The sequence below is a fragment of the Bubalus bubalis genome, chromosome 2 (genome assembly GCF_019923935.1).
Source record: "Bubalus bubalis isolate 160015118507 breed Murrah chromosome 2, NDDB_SH_1, whole genome shotgun sequence".
Lineage (NCBI taxonomy): Eukaryota > Metazoa > Chordata > Mammalia > Artiodactyla > Bovidae > Bubalus > Bubalus bubalis.
Window position 1 is genome coordinate 17,597,548 of NC_059158.1, and position 17,024 is coordinate 17,614,571.

At 39.1% G+C, this 17,024-nt stretch overlaps 1 protein-coding gene and 1 non-coding gene across 2 annotated transcripts; one reads left to right on the forward strand and one right to left on the reverse strand.

Moving 5' to 3' along the window:
- Window positions 1-1,632: 1,632 nt before the first annotated feature.
- Window positions 1,633-13,769, forward strand: LOC112577752 (placental prolactin-related protein 1). Its single transcript, XM_025266294.3, has 5 exons — window positions 1,633-1,772; window positions 8,689-8,870; window positions 10,752-10,859; window positions 12,620-12,799; window positions 13,429-13,769. The coding sequence occupies exons 1-5, from the start codon at window positions 1,718-1,720 to the stop codon at window positions 13,618-13,620; spliced, it is 717 nt and encodes a 238-aa protein (XP_025122079.3). The 5' UTR covers window positions 1,633-1,717; the 3' UTR covers window positions 13,621-13,769.
- On the reverse strand, window positions 6,309-6,418 carry LOC112583004. The gene has a single exon (XR_003107370.1). It is a non-coding gene; the product is annotated as a U6 spliceosomal RNA (small nuclear RNA).
- Window positions 13,770-17,024: the final 3,255 nt, after the last annotated feature.

The window sequence follows — 17,024 nt, forward strand, 5'->3', positions numbered from 1 at the left end:
GACTCAAAGTGATCTTGAGAAAAAAGAACAAAGTTTGAGACCATGGTTGCTGATTTCAAATATATTAGAAAGCTATAGTAATCAAAACAGAATGCTTTGCTTCTAGCATGAAAACAGACACATAGATCAACAGAGCAGAACAAAGAAGCCGGAAAGAAACGCACACCCATATATTGTCGGTTAGCTTATGAAAAAGGAGCCAAGAACATCCAGTGGGGAAGGACAAGCTTTACAAAATGGCACTGGGGAAACTGGATAGTCCTATGAAAAAATGAAACTGTGCCCCTGTCTTTTACCACACAAAAAAATCAACTAAAAAGGGATTAAGAAGTTGAACATAAGACTTTAAGTGATTAAACCCCTAGAAGAATATATTGAGGTAATCTTCTTGCCATCAGTCTTTGCAACAAGGTTTTGGGTTTCAAACCAAAAGCAAAGACAACAACTGACAAAACAAACAAGTGGAATCACATTACACTCCAAAAAAGGAATATCAACAAAATCAAATGGCAATTTACAGATTGACAGAAGACATTTTCAAATCATATATTTGATAAGGGCTTAATATCCAAAAATACATGAGACATACAACTCAAGGGCAAAAAACCACAAATAATCCAAATTTTTAATGGAGTGTAAGAAAGTAAGAGTTTCAATAAATCTGAAGATTGGACTGTAGATGAGAGACACAGCAAGGTTTTCCTTCCAGAACAATAAAAGCCTGTGCCTTCCGGGCCTTACTTTCTTCATCTCCACTCACATGTTTGACAATTACAGTTCAATGTGTACATTCTTCAGTCAATACCTATCACCCCACAGTGAGCTATAATATGTACTAAGAACAGCCCCACTGAGAAAAAAAAAATCCTCTTATTTGCATCCTTACTAAATGAGGCATATCAAAAGGAAGGTAATTTCCAGAGTTTACCACTCCATTGTTTTATATATATTATTTCAAAATTGAGCTACCTAGTAAGGAAAATGAGTTAAGAGACCTCAATAATATATAGATAGAAAATCAGTTTTAAATGGGAGCATTAATGGATTATAATTTGGGGGTAATTTATTACTACTGTTGTAACTATAGTACTTTTGGTTCTCTACTGCATCCATTAATAATTTTTATAAATATTAATACCAACACAGGAACTGCTGCTGCTGCTGCTGCTAAGTCATTTCAGTTGTGTTTGACTCTGTATGACCCCATAGGCGGCAGCCCACCAGGCTACCCTGTCCATGGGATTCTCCAGGCAAGAACACTGCAGTGGGTTGCCATTTCATTCTCCAAGGCATGAAAGTGAAAAGTGAAAGTGAAGTCATTCAGTCGTGTCAGACCCGCAGGGACCTCATGGACTGCAGCCTACCAGGCTTCTGCACCCATGGGATTTTCCAGGCAAGAGTACTGGAGTGGGTTGCCATTGCCTTCTCCGGAGAATAGGGTAGGGTCAGGTATATAGACATTCAAAATTCTCCATTGCTTAGTGCATCAGGCACTCAAGGACCACCCTCACTGAAGTCTTTCTCTATTGCTCAACCTACAGGTACCAGCATGGAGAAAGAGATAGCTCTACTCCACAGGCAGTAGAACCCTACTTTTATGGCCTCATGGCTTTCCTTAAGAAGCATTCCATGCAGCAGATTTCTTCCATTCCATCCCATCAGGCTGACTCCCCACGGTCAATAGGAGTCCTCACCCTGGGATCATTCTGCAATCCCCATGGCTCCAGCTCCCAGCTTCCGTGGGCACCAGTGGACTTACAACCCTGTCCGAGGTATGAAAGGCTGCAGCATGGCTTGTCTATGTGGTTCTCGCTCTGTTCAGATTGTCACAGATTAGTGAGTTCACTCCCCAACAGCTTCAAATGCCTCCCCCATCCCAGTGGATGACCATGGACGCGGGGATCTCTCCCCTGCGCTTCAGCTCCCTCTCTCCCCAGGTGCAGGCTGTTCCCACTTGCTCTCCTCCTTCTTTCCCCTTCCTCCTTGTCCTTTCTTTTCTTTGTCCTACCAAGTTCTATATGGATCCGGATATTCCTTCTCAGTAGTCAGGGAGTCCTGCCAGTATTCACCTGGTCTTCTGTGAGAACTGCTGCATCTTTAGACATTCTTGATGCATCGGTGGAGAGAGGTATACCCCACTTCCAACTACACCTCCATCATCTTGTCCACCCCCATTTTTGCATGTATTAGAAATGAGTTTCCCTTTCTATTAAGTAACATTGCCATCACCACACATATTTAACTTTTGCTTTTTGAGAACACAGGTAAGTTCCACTCTCTTCAGTTCAGTCAAAGAGTCATGTCCCACTCTGTGTGACCCCAGGGACTGCAGCACACGAGGTTTCCCTGTACATCCTCGACTCCCATAGACTGTTCAATCTCATGATTAGATCATGAAGCTCAAACTTAGATTCTCACCTTATTAATGTCTTATACATGAAAATATGTAACCTTTAAAAATCTCTCCCTATTTGTCCTATCCTCCAGTCTTTGGCACTCATTTTTCTACTCTGAGTTCCCTTTTATTTATTTACTTATCTTTGAAACTCCTTATAGTTGAGATCATATTGTATTTCTCTTTCTCTGACTTAGTTTACTTAGTGTAATGCCCTCCAGTTTCATCCATGTTGCCACAGATGGAAGGATTTCTTTCTTTTTCTAATGGCTAAATAATATTTACCTATATATGTCACATCACATTGCTTTAATCCATTTACCTGTTGAAAGATACTCAGGTTGTGCCTATACCAAGGCTACTGTGAATAATGCTGCAATGAACATGGGAATACAGATCTCTCTTTGAGACAATGACTTCATTTCCTTTGACTATATATCCAGAAGTGGGATAATGGATCACATAAACATTCTCTTTTAAATTTCTTGAATAACCTCCACACTATGTTTCCAATGGAGTTGCACTGGTATACATCCCTACCAACAGTGCATAAGCAATCCTTTTTCTCCGCATCCTCAATAACATTTATCATTTCTTGCCTTTTGGTACTAGCCATTCAAACAGGTAAGAGGTGATATCGCTTGTGCTTTTGATCTGCATTTCCTTTGATTATTAGTGATGCTGAGCATCTTGTCATATACCTTTTGATCATCTATATGTCTTATTTGTGGGAAAATGTCTATTCTTTAAAGATGTAGCATACATTATGTTTACTATATTCCAATATATGAAACTCAGTTGTCTACCTATATATCAACAACAAGCTATCAGAAAGTGGAATAAAGAAAGCAATCCCATTTGCTATTGCATCACAAAAAGATAAAACACTTAGAAATAAACTTAAGCAAGGTGTTGAAAGGTTTTATGCAAAACCATTAAGACATTGATAAGAGAAATTTTTAAAGAGTTAAAGATATGTAAAGTTAGGTCATCTATTCAATGTGTTTCTTGAGGTAGGATTTGTATTACTATACACTTCCCTCTTAGAACTGCTTTTGTTGCATCCTCTAGGTTTTTGATCATCATGTTGTCATTGTTCTTTGTTTCTACGAATGTTTTGATTTCCCTTATTTCTTCAGAAAACTGTTCATTATTTAGAAATGTGTTGTTTAATCACCATGTGTTTGTGTTCCTTAAAGTTGTTTGTTTTTTTTTTTTTTTCCTATAATCAATATCTAGTATGATAGTACTCTTGCCTGGAAAATCCCCTGGATGTAGGAGCCTGGTGGTCTGCAGTCCATGGGGTCGCTAGGAGTCGGACACAACTGAGGGACTTCACTTTCACTTTTCACTTTCATGCATTGGAGAAGGAAATGGCAACCCACTCCAGTGTTCTTGCCTGGAGAATCCCAGGAACAGAGGAGCCTGGTGGGCTGCTGTCTATAGGGTTGCACAGAGTCAGACACGACTGAAGCGACTTAGCAGCAGTAGCAGTAGCAGTATCATAGTGTTGTGGTCAGAGAAAATTCTTGATATTATTTCAATTTCCTTTAATTCACTGAGGTTTGAGTTGTGACCTAATATGAGGAGAATGTTCCATGTGAACTTGAGAAGAAAGTGTATTCTGCATTTGGATGGAATGTCCTGAAGATATATATTAGGTCTGTTGGCTCTAATATTTCCTTTTAAGCTTATGTTTCCTTATTACTTTTCTGTTCTGTTGATCTGTCCACTGGTATAGGTGCAGTGCTAACATGCCCTACAATTATTGTGTTACTGTCAATTTCTCCTTTTTTGTCAGTTAGTGCTTACCTTATATATTAAGGTGCTCTTATGTAGGGTACATAAATAGTTAAAATTGTTATGTCTTTTTCTTGGACTGATCCCTTGATCATTTGGCCATGTCCTTCTTTATCTCTTATAATAGTATTGATTTTAAGGTTTATTTTTTCTGATATGAGAATTGCCAATCTGGCTTTCTTTTGATTTCCATTTGCATGGAATATCTTTTTCCATCCACTCACTTTCAGTCTGTATGTGTCTCTAGGACTGAAGTGGGTCTCTTGTAGACCGCATATATATGGGTCTTGTTTTTGTATCCATTCAGCCAGTCTGAGTCTTTTGGTAAGAATGGAAGAAGATAATAGCAAATAAAACAACCAATAAAGGATTGCTTTCCAAAATACAAGCAGCTCAAACAACTCAGTCATCAAAAGCAAAGGCAAGAACTGCAAAAATAAACTAGTGAGAACACATCAAACTCAAAACCTTCTGCGTAGTAAAAAGAAGCCATCAATAAAATGAAATGACAACCTATGGAATGAACAAAAATTTGCAAATCACATATTTGGTAAGGGCTTTGTATCCAAGTATATATAAGAGACTTATGCAACTCAGTATGAAAAGAAATCAAACAACCCAAATTATTAAATGAGCAAAGGAAGAGTAAATGTTTTGAAAAATCATTTCAAAAGAAAGATGACAGACACTGTGAGTTTTTCCTTCCAGAACAAAAGCCTGTGTCTTCCTGGCATTGCTCTCTTTAACTCCAATCACCTGTTTGGTGATGCAGTTCATGGGATACATCCTTTACCCAATAGCAATCACTGAACACTGAGCTATATGCGCTCAGAATAGCCTTATTAACTATAACAAACTAATAATTACATACTTAATCTTGAGGCATCTAAAATCCAAGGTGATTTTCATAATTCTCCACTCCATTGTTTTCTACATTCTTTTTCAATATTGAAACACCTAATATGGAAAAATGAGTGGGGGACTCAATAATACATGCATAGAAAGTCATTTAAAACTCGGAGAATTACTGGATACATTTTGGGGGAATGTATTATTACTAATACTATTGCAATTTTATTGCCTTTAATTCTCTGCTATACTAGTGGATATTGATTTAAAATAGTAATAACAACATACAGCACATAGTACTCAGGGTACAGTAGATTAAGAAAGACAAAGCTTATGAGGCAGGAAGGGAAATCACAGAAAATTAGCAATGGTATCAAAACAAGGGGCCGTATTACCTAGAAAGAAAGCAGAGTTCTCTAATTGTTCGGAGACAACACGGACAAGCCAGATGAGAGCCAACCAGCTTAAACTGTGTACCAGAAACCGCACCAGAAGGAAAATGAAGTTCATAAAAATATGCTGATGCTAAACGCCAAAATCCAGACAGTAAGAGAATAGGGTAAGGTTTATGTAGATGCTGAAAACTACTCAGAGAGGTAGACATGGAAGCAAATACATGAATGAGCATCAGAAAGATCAAAGCACAAAAGGGTCTGAAAAATAAATCATCAAGGGACTTGGTAGTCTGATCAAAAGAATAAGAGAATCAAATTAGAAAACCAAAGTATAAAGATTTGTGCACATGATAGACCAGAGAATGATCAGCAGAGAAAATTTCGGCCTTAGTGACCAGTGAACAGAAGCCTCCAACAATTGGAACAAAAACCCTGGGCAGGACTTACGACTGTGCGCTTCTGGGAACAGCCTCAGTTTCAAAGTTTGGGCACTATACCACCTAAAAGTGAATGCAAACAAGGATTATACCTTGCTATGAAACTGAATCAGAGACAATAGTGTTGATTAGTTTACTTTTGTCATTCAACTGTAAAGTTAATGAATCACTAATCAATGATAATTGACATCATCAGTTTAGAGTCAGATCCTCTTTAGTCATACAATGGATATCTGAACCTGTTATATGATCCCCAATAACAGTTTTTATAATTGAATTTCTTGATGTTTAATTGAAGGGGAATTGCTTTACAATACTGTACTGCTTTTGGCCAAACATCAGCATGAATCAGCCATAGGTATACCTATGTCCTCCCGCTCTTGAACCTCCTTCCCACCTTCCTTCCCGTCCCACGCCTCAAAGCTGTTACAGAAAAATATGGAAGCCTTCACAAATTTGTGTGTCATCCTTGGGCAGGGGTCATGCTAATCTTCTCAGTATTATTCCAATTTTTTAATATATGTGCTATCAAGCAAACACACAAATAACAATTGGAGGAATGTCATGGAAACATATAGAATATCATATAGGAAACGGTACGCCAGTCCAGGTTCGATACAGGATCCTTGGGGCTGGTGCACTGGGATGACCCGGAGTGATGGTACGGGGAAGGAGGTGGGAGCGGGGTTCAGGATGGTGAACACGTGTTTGCATGTGGTGGATTCATGTTGATGTGTGGCAGAACAAATACAATATTGTACAGTAATTAGCCACCAATTAAAATAAATAAATTTAAATTAAAAAAATAAGTATTTGATATAAAATATTAAAAAAAACAATTTAACAAAAAAAAATCATATAGTTAGTCATCTACCAATAGATGATCAATTACATTAGGAATTAGGGTATTCTGCTATATTTACCACCTCTTATAAAATTGAATTTTATAAGGTCCAAAGTTTCATGAAGGAATTAAGCATATATTTATGCATAGCACATATATACATGCAGAGATATATATGCACACAAATACGTTTATGTTATATAAGCTATTATCCTCCTTGCCTGTCACAATAAGCTCTTTAGTTGATGAGAGAGATAGTCCCAAATATCTCCAACTTATATGTCGCTTTTTTGAGGACCACTTCTTTTATTTTCATCACCTAATTTTAAATAACCATTTTTTTCTTAGATACCATGCCCCTTTAAACTAAGAGCAGAGAAAACCTAGAAAATGCTGATATCTTATCCTTAATTAAATTATCACTCTTATGGTAAATTTGAAAAAGAATTATGTTCAGATCTCATTCAGGAGGCTAAAATCTCTATTTTATCAGTTCTCTTGTCCAAACTCATTTCTTGCTCACTTCAGTCTTAAATTCTGCTTACTTACAAAGGATGCACAGGAAAAGTAATATTAAAATCATGCTAGTAAGAGTCTATGATTTATGCTTCTGTTGGCCAAAGGTAGGGCCAGGAATAATTTCTGAAATATTATAATACATCACAGAAGCATGAAGGTCTAGTTCTACTGTCAAAGAGAAGATGTTTGGAGGTGGTTCAAAACTAAGCCCCATGGGTTGTCAGGATGTACTCCTGACGAGACAGGTAAATTTTGTCCCTAAAAAGTCAAAGTCAGGAAGAGGCAGGCCTTGTTTGCAGAGCCAATGGCGTTGTCTTGGATGCTGACCAGGCAATATTCTTGTGTTACCATTTGGAGATTTATTTGCTATTTTCTCGAGGAAACAAATGTAATGAGAAGAATAAACATGGATAAGAGTAGAGGAGCTGCCAAGGTGCCAAGAAGAAGGGCTAGCCAGGAGAACCAGGCCCCCACACTGATAAGCATCAAAGACTGTAACAGTGAGTGTTTTATAGACAGAGCAGAACAAATGGATAAAACCAGTGTTCTAGGGTCACTGCTGTTTTGCAGTCAAAGACAAAATATTTTTCTCTTTAAGCAGAGTCATCACAGCTCCTGATGTGGTCCTGGTTACACACATGCAGACCGAGGGCCACAGGCATGTGTGATGTGACATCAGGAGGTGAACAGATGAGTGTACTGGTGCCCAGTGACCTGCATCTGCTAATAATGGGACCTGGGGGAAATTACTTGCCCTCTCCAACTCACTGCATTTTCATTAACGTAACGATGATCATAGCAAGATTAAGGCTATCTCACAGGGTTCCCGTGAAACACAAATTTTAAGATGTTTTAAAGCTTTTGGGAAAGTATCAAAGACATGCATGGGGTTACTAAGGTAAGTGAGCAGATCCAAGGTACAGTATCCTTTTTCTCTTAGTATTCTCTCTGTACTCAAAAGTAGTGATCAGTCAGTCATGTGTTTACTCTTACCCCAGCGTGATGGTAAACCACACAGATCGACTGGACTTTTCTTGTCATTTCAGTGTCTAAAATTCAAGCATTAGTTGATGTAAAATGAAAAAATTGCAAACTCCTAGAGGGCCTCTCTGCTCGGAGTCTGCAGAGTCCCAACATTAAACTGTCTTAAAAGAATGGCCTAAACACTGGCTCAGAATTAAGTTCCAAATGTTTGCAGAGCACAGAAGTACTTCTGGGAGCAATTCAAAAATACGGGAAGTAACCTACTTCTCCAACTCTCTATCTGTGCAAATATCATCATCCATCTAAATTTACACAGAAGGCGCTCCTTCTTCCCCACCCCAGCTTCTACAGCAACAACTCCTGATCAGAGCAACAGCGAAAGAAAAGGCTTCCCTCCACAGGATGGATTTGATGACCTCAGGTGACTAGATCATCTCAGAATGGTTCATGTTTTTATTTAAACAGGGTCCTGCCAGCTGCTGCTGCTGGTCATGTCTAATCTGCTCCTGTGCCAAGGCAACTCATGCCCGTCCTGCGGTCCTGACGTGTTTGTCTCCTTACGGAAATCCTTTACAGACAAGTTTATGAATGCCGTCAGCCTCTCCCACGACTTCCATAACCTTTCCATAATAATGTTCAATGAGTTTGTAAGTACTCTGGTGGTGGTGGTTTAGTTTCTTAATCCTGTACTACTCTTGCGACCTCGTGGACTGTAGCCCGCAAGGCTCGCAGAAGGAAACCTCCCCTAACTGACAGGGCTATACTATCCTTTAAACAAGAAGGCTGCCATAACACACTCTCTAGGTCAAAGAAGCCATCAGTTCATAAGATGTTGAAATCGAAGTAAGGATCAGTTTTGTGAAATCTCAAATAAAAGAAGTGCAATAACTTTTTCAATTTCCTTTCATTCATTTTCTTTTTTAAATTTCCAAAATGAATGATTTGGTATTTGTCAGCCAAGAATGCCATAAAAGAATACAATAGACTCAGTGGAATAAACAACAGAAATTTATTTCCTCACAGTTCTAGGGACTAGAAGTCCCAGATCAGGGTGCCAGCAAGGTGAGGTTCTGGTAAGAACTCTTTCTTCCCAGGCTGGCTTCTCTGTGACTCCTCACAAAGGGTGGGGGGTGGGGAAGAGAGATAGAGGAAAAGACACAGAGACACAGAGAGAATTCTCTGGTGTTTCGCTTCATGAGGATGCTAAACCTATTGGATCAGAGTTCCACCTTAAGAGCTCATTTGACCTTAATGGGCTTCGCTGGTGGCTCAGATGGTAAAGAATCTGTCTGTAATGTGAGAGACTTGGGTTCTATCCCTGGGTCTGGAAGATTCCCTGGAGACTGGAACGGCAAGCACTCCAGTATTCTTGCCTGAGAAATCCCATGGACAGAGGAGTCTGGTGGGCTATAGACCATGGGATCCCGAAAATCAGAACCCTTTTCAAAACACAGCACTTTGGCAGTTAGGGCTCTAACACATGAAGAACATAGATTCAGTCCATAATACTACCTGACACAAAGCACTTTCAGGTGGGACTGGGGAAAAGGAAGCGTGTTGATTTTCTGGTCCTTCAGTGTCTCTCTGGGCTTTCTTCTCCAGGCTCAGAGTAAATAGCCAATAAATGAGAACTGCTCTGCAGTGAACTGGGTGGTTGGAACATGTTAAACAAAGCTGAATCCCGTTCACAGAAACGAATACTTCGTAGTTTTTTTAAAGGTACAAATTATTGTTTTAAGATTTGCAGTGAATAGGTTTCCAGCTACAATAGAAGGGGAGTTTACAATTGGAAACAATTATTCTCTTTCTGAGGAAGGTATTTGAAAGTTGTATGTTAATTCTTTTAGGTCAATCAAGGAGCACACAGTTGAGCAGACAGCTAATAAAAGGCGGTGCTAAGGTTTCTATTAAATTCACGTAGTTCTTTTTACTCACTAGGTTTTCTTTCATCCTCCATTTTGACTGTCCATTTTTTTTTCCAACTCTTCCAAGTAAACAAATATTAAATGGTTAAATATAGGTGCATGCATGCACTCTAAGTCACTTCAGTTGTGTCCAACTATTGGCAACCCTACTGACTGTAGCTGAACAGGCTCCTCTGTCCATAGGATTGGCCAGGCAAGAATACTGGAGTATGCTGCTGTCCCCTCTTGCAAGGGATGCTCCTCACCTAGGGATCAAACCTGAGTCTTGTTATATCTCCTGCATTGGCAGGAATGTTCTTTACCACTACCGTCCCCTAGGAAGCACCAAATATTGGTACATATGTACTATATTTGGTTCAAATAGTAAAAAAAAAAAAAAAAATAATAAAAAAAGAGAAGGGAAAAGGTTAAACTTAGAAAAGTTATATGTAAAATCATTTTTATAGAGACAATATATAGAAAAGTAGGAGAAGAATGACTTTCAAAATTTGTGATGCCCCTCCATTAAAAAAAGTACACGTTTATCAAACATGTTAGTGTTCTGTTAATGGGTTCATCTACTGAATGCCCAACAACCCTAACTAATTGCCTGATCACTTTCAGAATGAAAAATATGCCCAGGGCAAACTGTACTATATCAATGCCACCAAGAGCTGCCACACCGATTTCTTCCATACTCCCGAAGAAAGAGATAAAGCCCAGCAGATGAACGTGAGTCTTTCACCTGGGTTTTTCACTGGATCAAATGAGACAGACAGTATGTAGGTCACCAGACTTCAGATTATTAGAGGTTATGTTAAGTGTACATGCAAAAAAGGTGGAGGAACCGTAAGCAATTGAAGAGAAACTATATTATGCAGCTGATGAAGCATGAGCAAAATCAAGGGATGACTAAAGATCTGTAGTTGCAAGATAAATAACAGATCTATAAATTGTCCATGTAGACAACTTTAGTTCAACCAATGCATTAGACACAGGATTGCAGCTATTATTCTGTATGAAAACAGGAAATGAATGGAACTTCCATGTGTAAAATATAAGGTTGCAAAATTCATGAATATGTAAGAAACACACCCCAGTTTTGAGTACTCCCTGTTACTAGTAACTCCTACGTGGGAGTCCTATACTGCACCACCCAAGCCTCTGCGTCTGCCTTTCAAGGCTCTCCTGATTCTGCTTCTACCTCTCTGACACCTTCATTCTTCATTCTCAATGACTCCTCCATCGCGACTCCTCCGTCGCCTTTTATTCTTAATTTGTAAGTCTCCCCCAAAAGGCCTATAAACACTGCTTTGCTTCTCATGGCCACAACAATTGCCTCTGTTCTGAGGACAACACAGTTTACATATCAAGCCTCAATCATTTATGGCAACTCCAAATTTTCACTGTTATAATCTCTCCTTTCTGATTTCCTGCATTATCCTTCCTCCTAACATTATTTAAAATATTTCCACATGCATCCCCCCTTAAAATTCTATCTTCTCTCTTTACAACCTTCTTAATGATACCAGCATTCTTTTCCCCTGTTAAGCTCAGTAATAATGAGGGTGAACAAGTAAAGGAAAAAGGACAAAGAGGAAGAAGATTGGGATTTTCAATAAGCTTAAATTTAAAATTTACTGAGAGCTACTACATGGCCTTACATTTTATTCAGCACTTTATGTGCATTACTATATTTAATCCTATTCAGTTCTCTGTTCTTTACCAGTAAAACAGTTCATGGCTGCAAAGAAATCAAGCATATTAACTAGAGATCTTCAGCTCCTGGGATTTTTCAGGCTCAATTCTGCTAGTAATAGTGAACTAACGGGGAACCCTCCATTGTGAATCTCACTGATGCTATAACTAAAAACAACGTTGGGCCATTTTCTTCCCAGACACATGTCAACAAAACAGACTGTTCTGATATCAGCAGGGGGCTGGTGTGGGATCAGCTGAGGAGAGAAGCCTGTTTAGGAATGTCATGTCCTCTTACTTGTCTCTTTGTTGTAATATCATACAACAATTACCGATCAAAAATCAATATGGAGGACCCATCTGATTCATTAATATGGATGAATCACTGGGTGAGAATGATGTGGGCACAGGTGGAATCCCTCTTTCCTGGGGCAGGCAATGCAGCACATACTGACTTGCATAAATACTTAGATTCTCTCAGGCAAATATACAAACACAAGAGAACTCACTGAGTGGTGGTAGAATTTCAGAGGAAAAAAGAAAATTCTTCAGCTTATAAATTAGAACACATCAGAAGAATCAGTTCCTAAAACAACCTAGATTTTTTAAAATTCAGTGAAATGTTAATAGCTTACATTTTATACTTTTGCAACTTTTACTACCTTCAAAAATCTCTGCATGCACATAGAAATAACCAAAAGTTTTTTAGGTCAACTGCTCTGAGCAAAGATCACATGTTACCAAAACCACTGAATTATGTTTTTTTAATGAGACTATTTCTTCTGATTGCTTAGATTGAAGACCTTAGTAAGTGGACACTCATGTTACTGTACTCCTGGAATAATCCTCTGTATCATCTAGTCACAGAGATGCAGAGTATGAAAGAAGTGTCAAAGGCCTTCCTATCAAGCGCCACAAAGATTGAGAACATGTCACAGAAACTTCAAGCATTCATAGAGCGTCAATTCAGCAAGGTGAGCATCCTGCAGAGGGCTTTCTTGCTTTGTTCATGAATGAAAGAGGTGACCTCTGTAATGCGTAAGGATTTGGAAATATCTCATTTTGTAAGAAAAAGATTTATCACTACTATATGCTAGACTGCTACTACATAAAGCAGGAGCCTAGACATTCATAGTGATAGATTCTACTGTAAAGGAATCAGAATTTCACTGCAACTTTTGACACATGCAGCCTTCCCTGCATTGCACACATTCCACCAAAAGCTTGCCTCTTCCTGGGCACTGGTGGTTGTAATGTTTTCAAGAGTAATAGTACTAGAGAACAGACTTTCCAAGAACAGCATTTTTCTTCAAAGTATCCCAGGACATCTGCTATTGAAGTTCCACTTGTCTGCTTTCTCTGTTGTCCTCAAATCAATGGATAAGAGAGGGAAGGAAGAGAAGAGAAAGTTAAAACTAATCTTGAGTTCCATTTCTACTTTTTAGATTTCTAATAGTTTTCTCAGAGGCTGGCTCCAAAATCCATATCTAGAGAGTTTTATATTCATATGTCTTCCCCAAATCTTTAGTTGATAATTAGAAGAAAAAAAGATAAGCAAATACTAATAAAACGCATAATAAGTCATTATCATTTGGGTATCCAGATTATTGTTCCAGTCTTGAATACTATGCACAAGGCTCGCAGTAGCTGGTCAGGACACCCATCACTGACGTCCAGCGATGAAGATAGGCGTCATTCGGAATTTTATAACCTGTTCCACTGCCTGCGCAGGGATTCACGTAAAATTGACATGTACATCAAGATCCTGACGTGCCGAACCCACAAAACGTGCTAAATCCACATCCATCCCATCCAGCTCTGAGATGGTCATAATGATCTATCCCACAGTGGACAACTTGAAATTTACAGTTTTTTAGTGCATGCTTTGTAATGGGTCTCCTCTTAAAAAATAAACACAGACGCTTTAGAGATGTGAAAATCTAAGAGGGCAATTTGTTAACATTTCTTATCTCCATTTAAGAGTAAATCAAAAGAAAATCCACCCCTACAATTGAGAGAACGAAGCACCTATTACAATTAGTCACAAATAGCAGAAGCTGTCATTACAAAGAAGACCATTAAGAGATTATGTAAGAATCACAGCCAATTATTCTGGGTCAAGTTATTAGAATCAAAGAATTAGACAATTGTTCATGGTTCTGGTCATGCTACCAAGAAGACTGAATTCTCAGGATTCTTTATGAAAGCCAGCCATGACTTTCAGCCAACTATCACAGTGTTACACCAGACAAGATAAGAGCTTTGCACTTTTGTGTAAATAGCATGAGGTTTACTGAACTCTCTAAAGATTGATAGGATGCTGTCTTAGTCCTTCTGGGATGTTATAACAAAATATCACAGGCTTAAAAACAATGGAAATGGGTTTCCACAGCGGGGTCATTCAGGGTCCATTCTGGTCATACACTTCCTACTGTATCCTCACACGGGGGTGGGTTTGGAGCTCTGAGTGTCCCTTATATATAAAATCACTCATTTCATTGAAGAGGCTCCATCCTTACAACTCCATCACCTCACAAAGACTGCACCTAGGGTTACCATAACCATGGGAATCAGGACTTCATCATATGAAATTTCTGGGGGACACAAAGGTTGAGACCACAGCAGATACAAAGGTGAACTGGCTCATCCTCCTGCACTGGCTGTTGTCACCCATGCTCCACTGATCCTCATTTCCTGCATCACCTTGCAGCCATTCCATACATTCTATCACTCTGGGTTTCACAAGTCCAGGTCAGTCAAGTGTCAGCTCCATCTCATATTCAGCCTATTCAATGTCTCCCTCTCCCCTGCTGAGGCCCAGGGAACCTACCAGGAAGTGCAGATGTGTCCATTTCTGCAACGTTCCTTCTCTCTACCTCTCTGGATCTTCACTCCTTGGGCCATGTTGGAGCAAGGGAGACGGTAACGACATGGGAAAGTTCTGACATCACTGACTTACATGGTGGTGTTGTAGCATTTTCTTGGTCCAGACGGACTGATCTGAAATTCCTCCTGACTAACAAGTGTTTCCCTTGTGGGGTATCCTTGTGATTTTCCAGGACATTCACAAGTTGGGGATCCCCAAATTCATAGTTTCCTTTGTAATCAGGGGAAATGTCTGGAACCACAGCTCCCCACCTGCAGTATTCTCCACAGCCTCTCTATTTCCCTCACTCTGCAAGCACCATCTGGAGAAAATTAAGCAGCCCACAGTCAGCTGCCTACTAACTGATCCACAGGAACCCCATGTATCATAAACACTCTGATCAATTGAATGGCAGATATACTGGTGTGCATCTGTCCCCTGCCTGGGGATTCTGGACAATTGTCCAACTGGTCATGTAGACACTGAGGAGATCAGAAAGCTGGATTCAAAACACATTTATCGGAGAAGTGAGATGCCATTCTCTCTTCCTTTTAGATTGACTATCCTCGTCATTAATTATTTGGCCTTACAAACATGCCCTAGTAGGTCCCTGAATTATAAAATCCTCCAAATAGACTGAGTCTCTACTGAGACTGGAGCAATGTGACTGGATTAGCGATGCTCAGCTTGTTCAACAGCCTCCAAACAACCTGGGATGAGGGCCAATCTCTGACTGGCTCTCCTGAGAATTCAGTGATGTACCTGGGCTGGTTTTACAGCATCTTTAGGGCTTTAGCAGTAATTCCTGATAAAGAAAATGGGAAATCAACGGTAGAAGGGAAAGGGGGATGAATAAGAGAGAAGGAAGGGAAAGACAGAAGGAAGGAAAAACAGCAAAGGGAAGGTGAGTCTAGGACTTGGGTAGTGAAGGATGAAATGCTGTTAGAACACTTTATTTTTAAGGACCCAAATATATATGCTTTTCTTAATATCCTAAGAGCAAATATCTCATATTCCCTTTCCATGAAAAGAGCCTGTAAGCACTTTCTAAGTCATTTACTGCCCAAAACATCTAATTCTATATTGTTACTTGCTTAACTTTCTTTCATGCAGATATTTCCAGCAGAGAGGATGGCATTTATTAGAGGGAAAATTTGTCAATAAGGGGGACCATGCAATTGGAGGAAACATACACACACCAATAGATCACACACATCTTCATGTATTTGTCTCTTTAAAAATTTATTTCAAGCATAAATTTAGGACTTTAGATCAACAACAGAGGTGGTGACATTCAGAGCACTCTCCTTGCTTGACTGTGACATAAAAAGTGAATAGTGCAGATTTCAGAAAATATTGCACAGAGCCATAGATATACTATAAAGTCAGTCAGGAATAGCCAAAGCGGGGATATTTGGACAGCATTTAACAATCACTCCCTTGCCATCCAGAAAGTGTTGATTTTCTCCTCTTTTACAGATTTCCATGTAGGATTACATTTGAAGAAATGGCCCTATTATATCAAGAATAGTAACAGTGGTTACTGAAAGGAAAGAAACAAATGATGAACCTTTGAAGTTCACTGACCTTATAGATTAGTAAATCACATGTCATGGATACAATGAGGACTTAAATTGAGGTTTAGAAAAATCTCTATTTTCCCAAAGCAGGCCCTCAATTTGTGGAGAAGGACAAGATGGTATAAACACACAAACTGCTATATTGCATGGTAGCGTGAAGAAGAATAAGATGTGATGCCACCACGGGGCTACAGTGGATTGAAGTACAGCTAGGAGCCATCTGAGTGTGTCACAGGAGTGACGCACATGGGATTGCTTTATGATGGAGTTTGAAAGTTGATGGGATATTGATCTGCAAAAATAGAAAAACAGTATATCTGTCAATTCATTTAGGATCATCCTGTGAAGTAAGGATCGCTGACATCCTAGATCAAGGAAACTGAGATATTAATACATATAGCATGATAAGGTATCAGTGAATAATCAAGTCTGGCAAAAACACAAGATATGTTCATTTCTTACCATTCATGTTGTATCTCTCATGATTATGCTCCCATGATATATTGTATATATTATTGTAGGGTTAGAATGGAGAAATACTTGTATGGATTTTTATGCATTAGGGAGAATCATATATTGCAAAATGGAGAGTTTGTCTTTATTCTTCAATGCAACAGGAAACCAAGAATATTCAGTCCAAGAGAGCAGAATGTCCAGAATTAGAAAAGAGAAACTTTAATGTGGATAGAGGAGTTATGGCTGCTGGGGCTGGTAGAGAAAAAAAAAGAGACGAAAAAAGCTGGGAACATTATG

Bases quoted from the DNA above. Each gene is read 5' to 3' on its own strand.
- LOC112577752 (XM_025266294.3), top strand. From the start codon at position 1,718: ATGGCTCCAGCTCCCAGCTTCCGTGGGCACCAGTGGACTTACAACCCT. The intron at 10,860-12,619 runs GTGAGTCTTTCA...CTGATTGCTTAG, and splicing joins ATAAAGCCCAGCAGATGAAC to ATTGAAGACCTTAGTAAGTG. The intron at 12,800-13,428 runs GTGAGCATCCTG...TTGGGTATCCAG, and splicing joins TAGAGCGTCAATTCAGCAAG to ATTATTGTTCCAGTCTTGAA.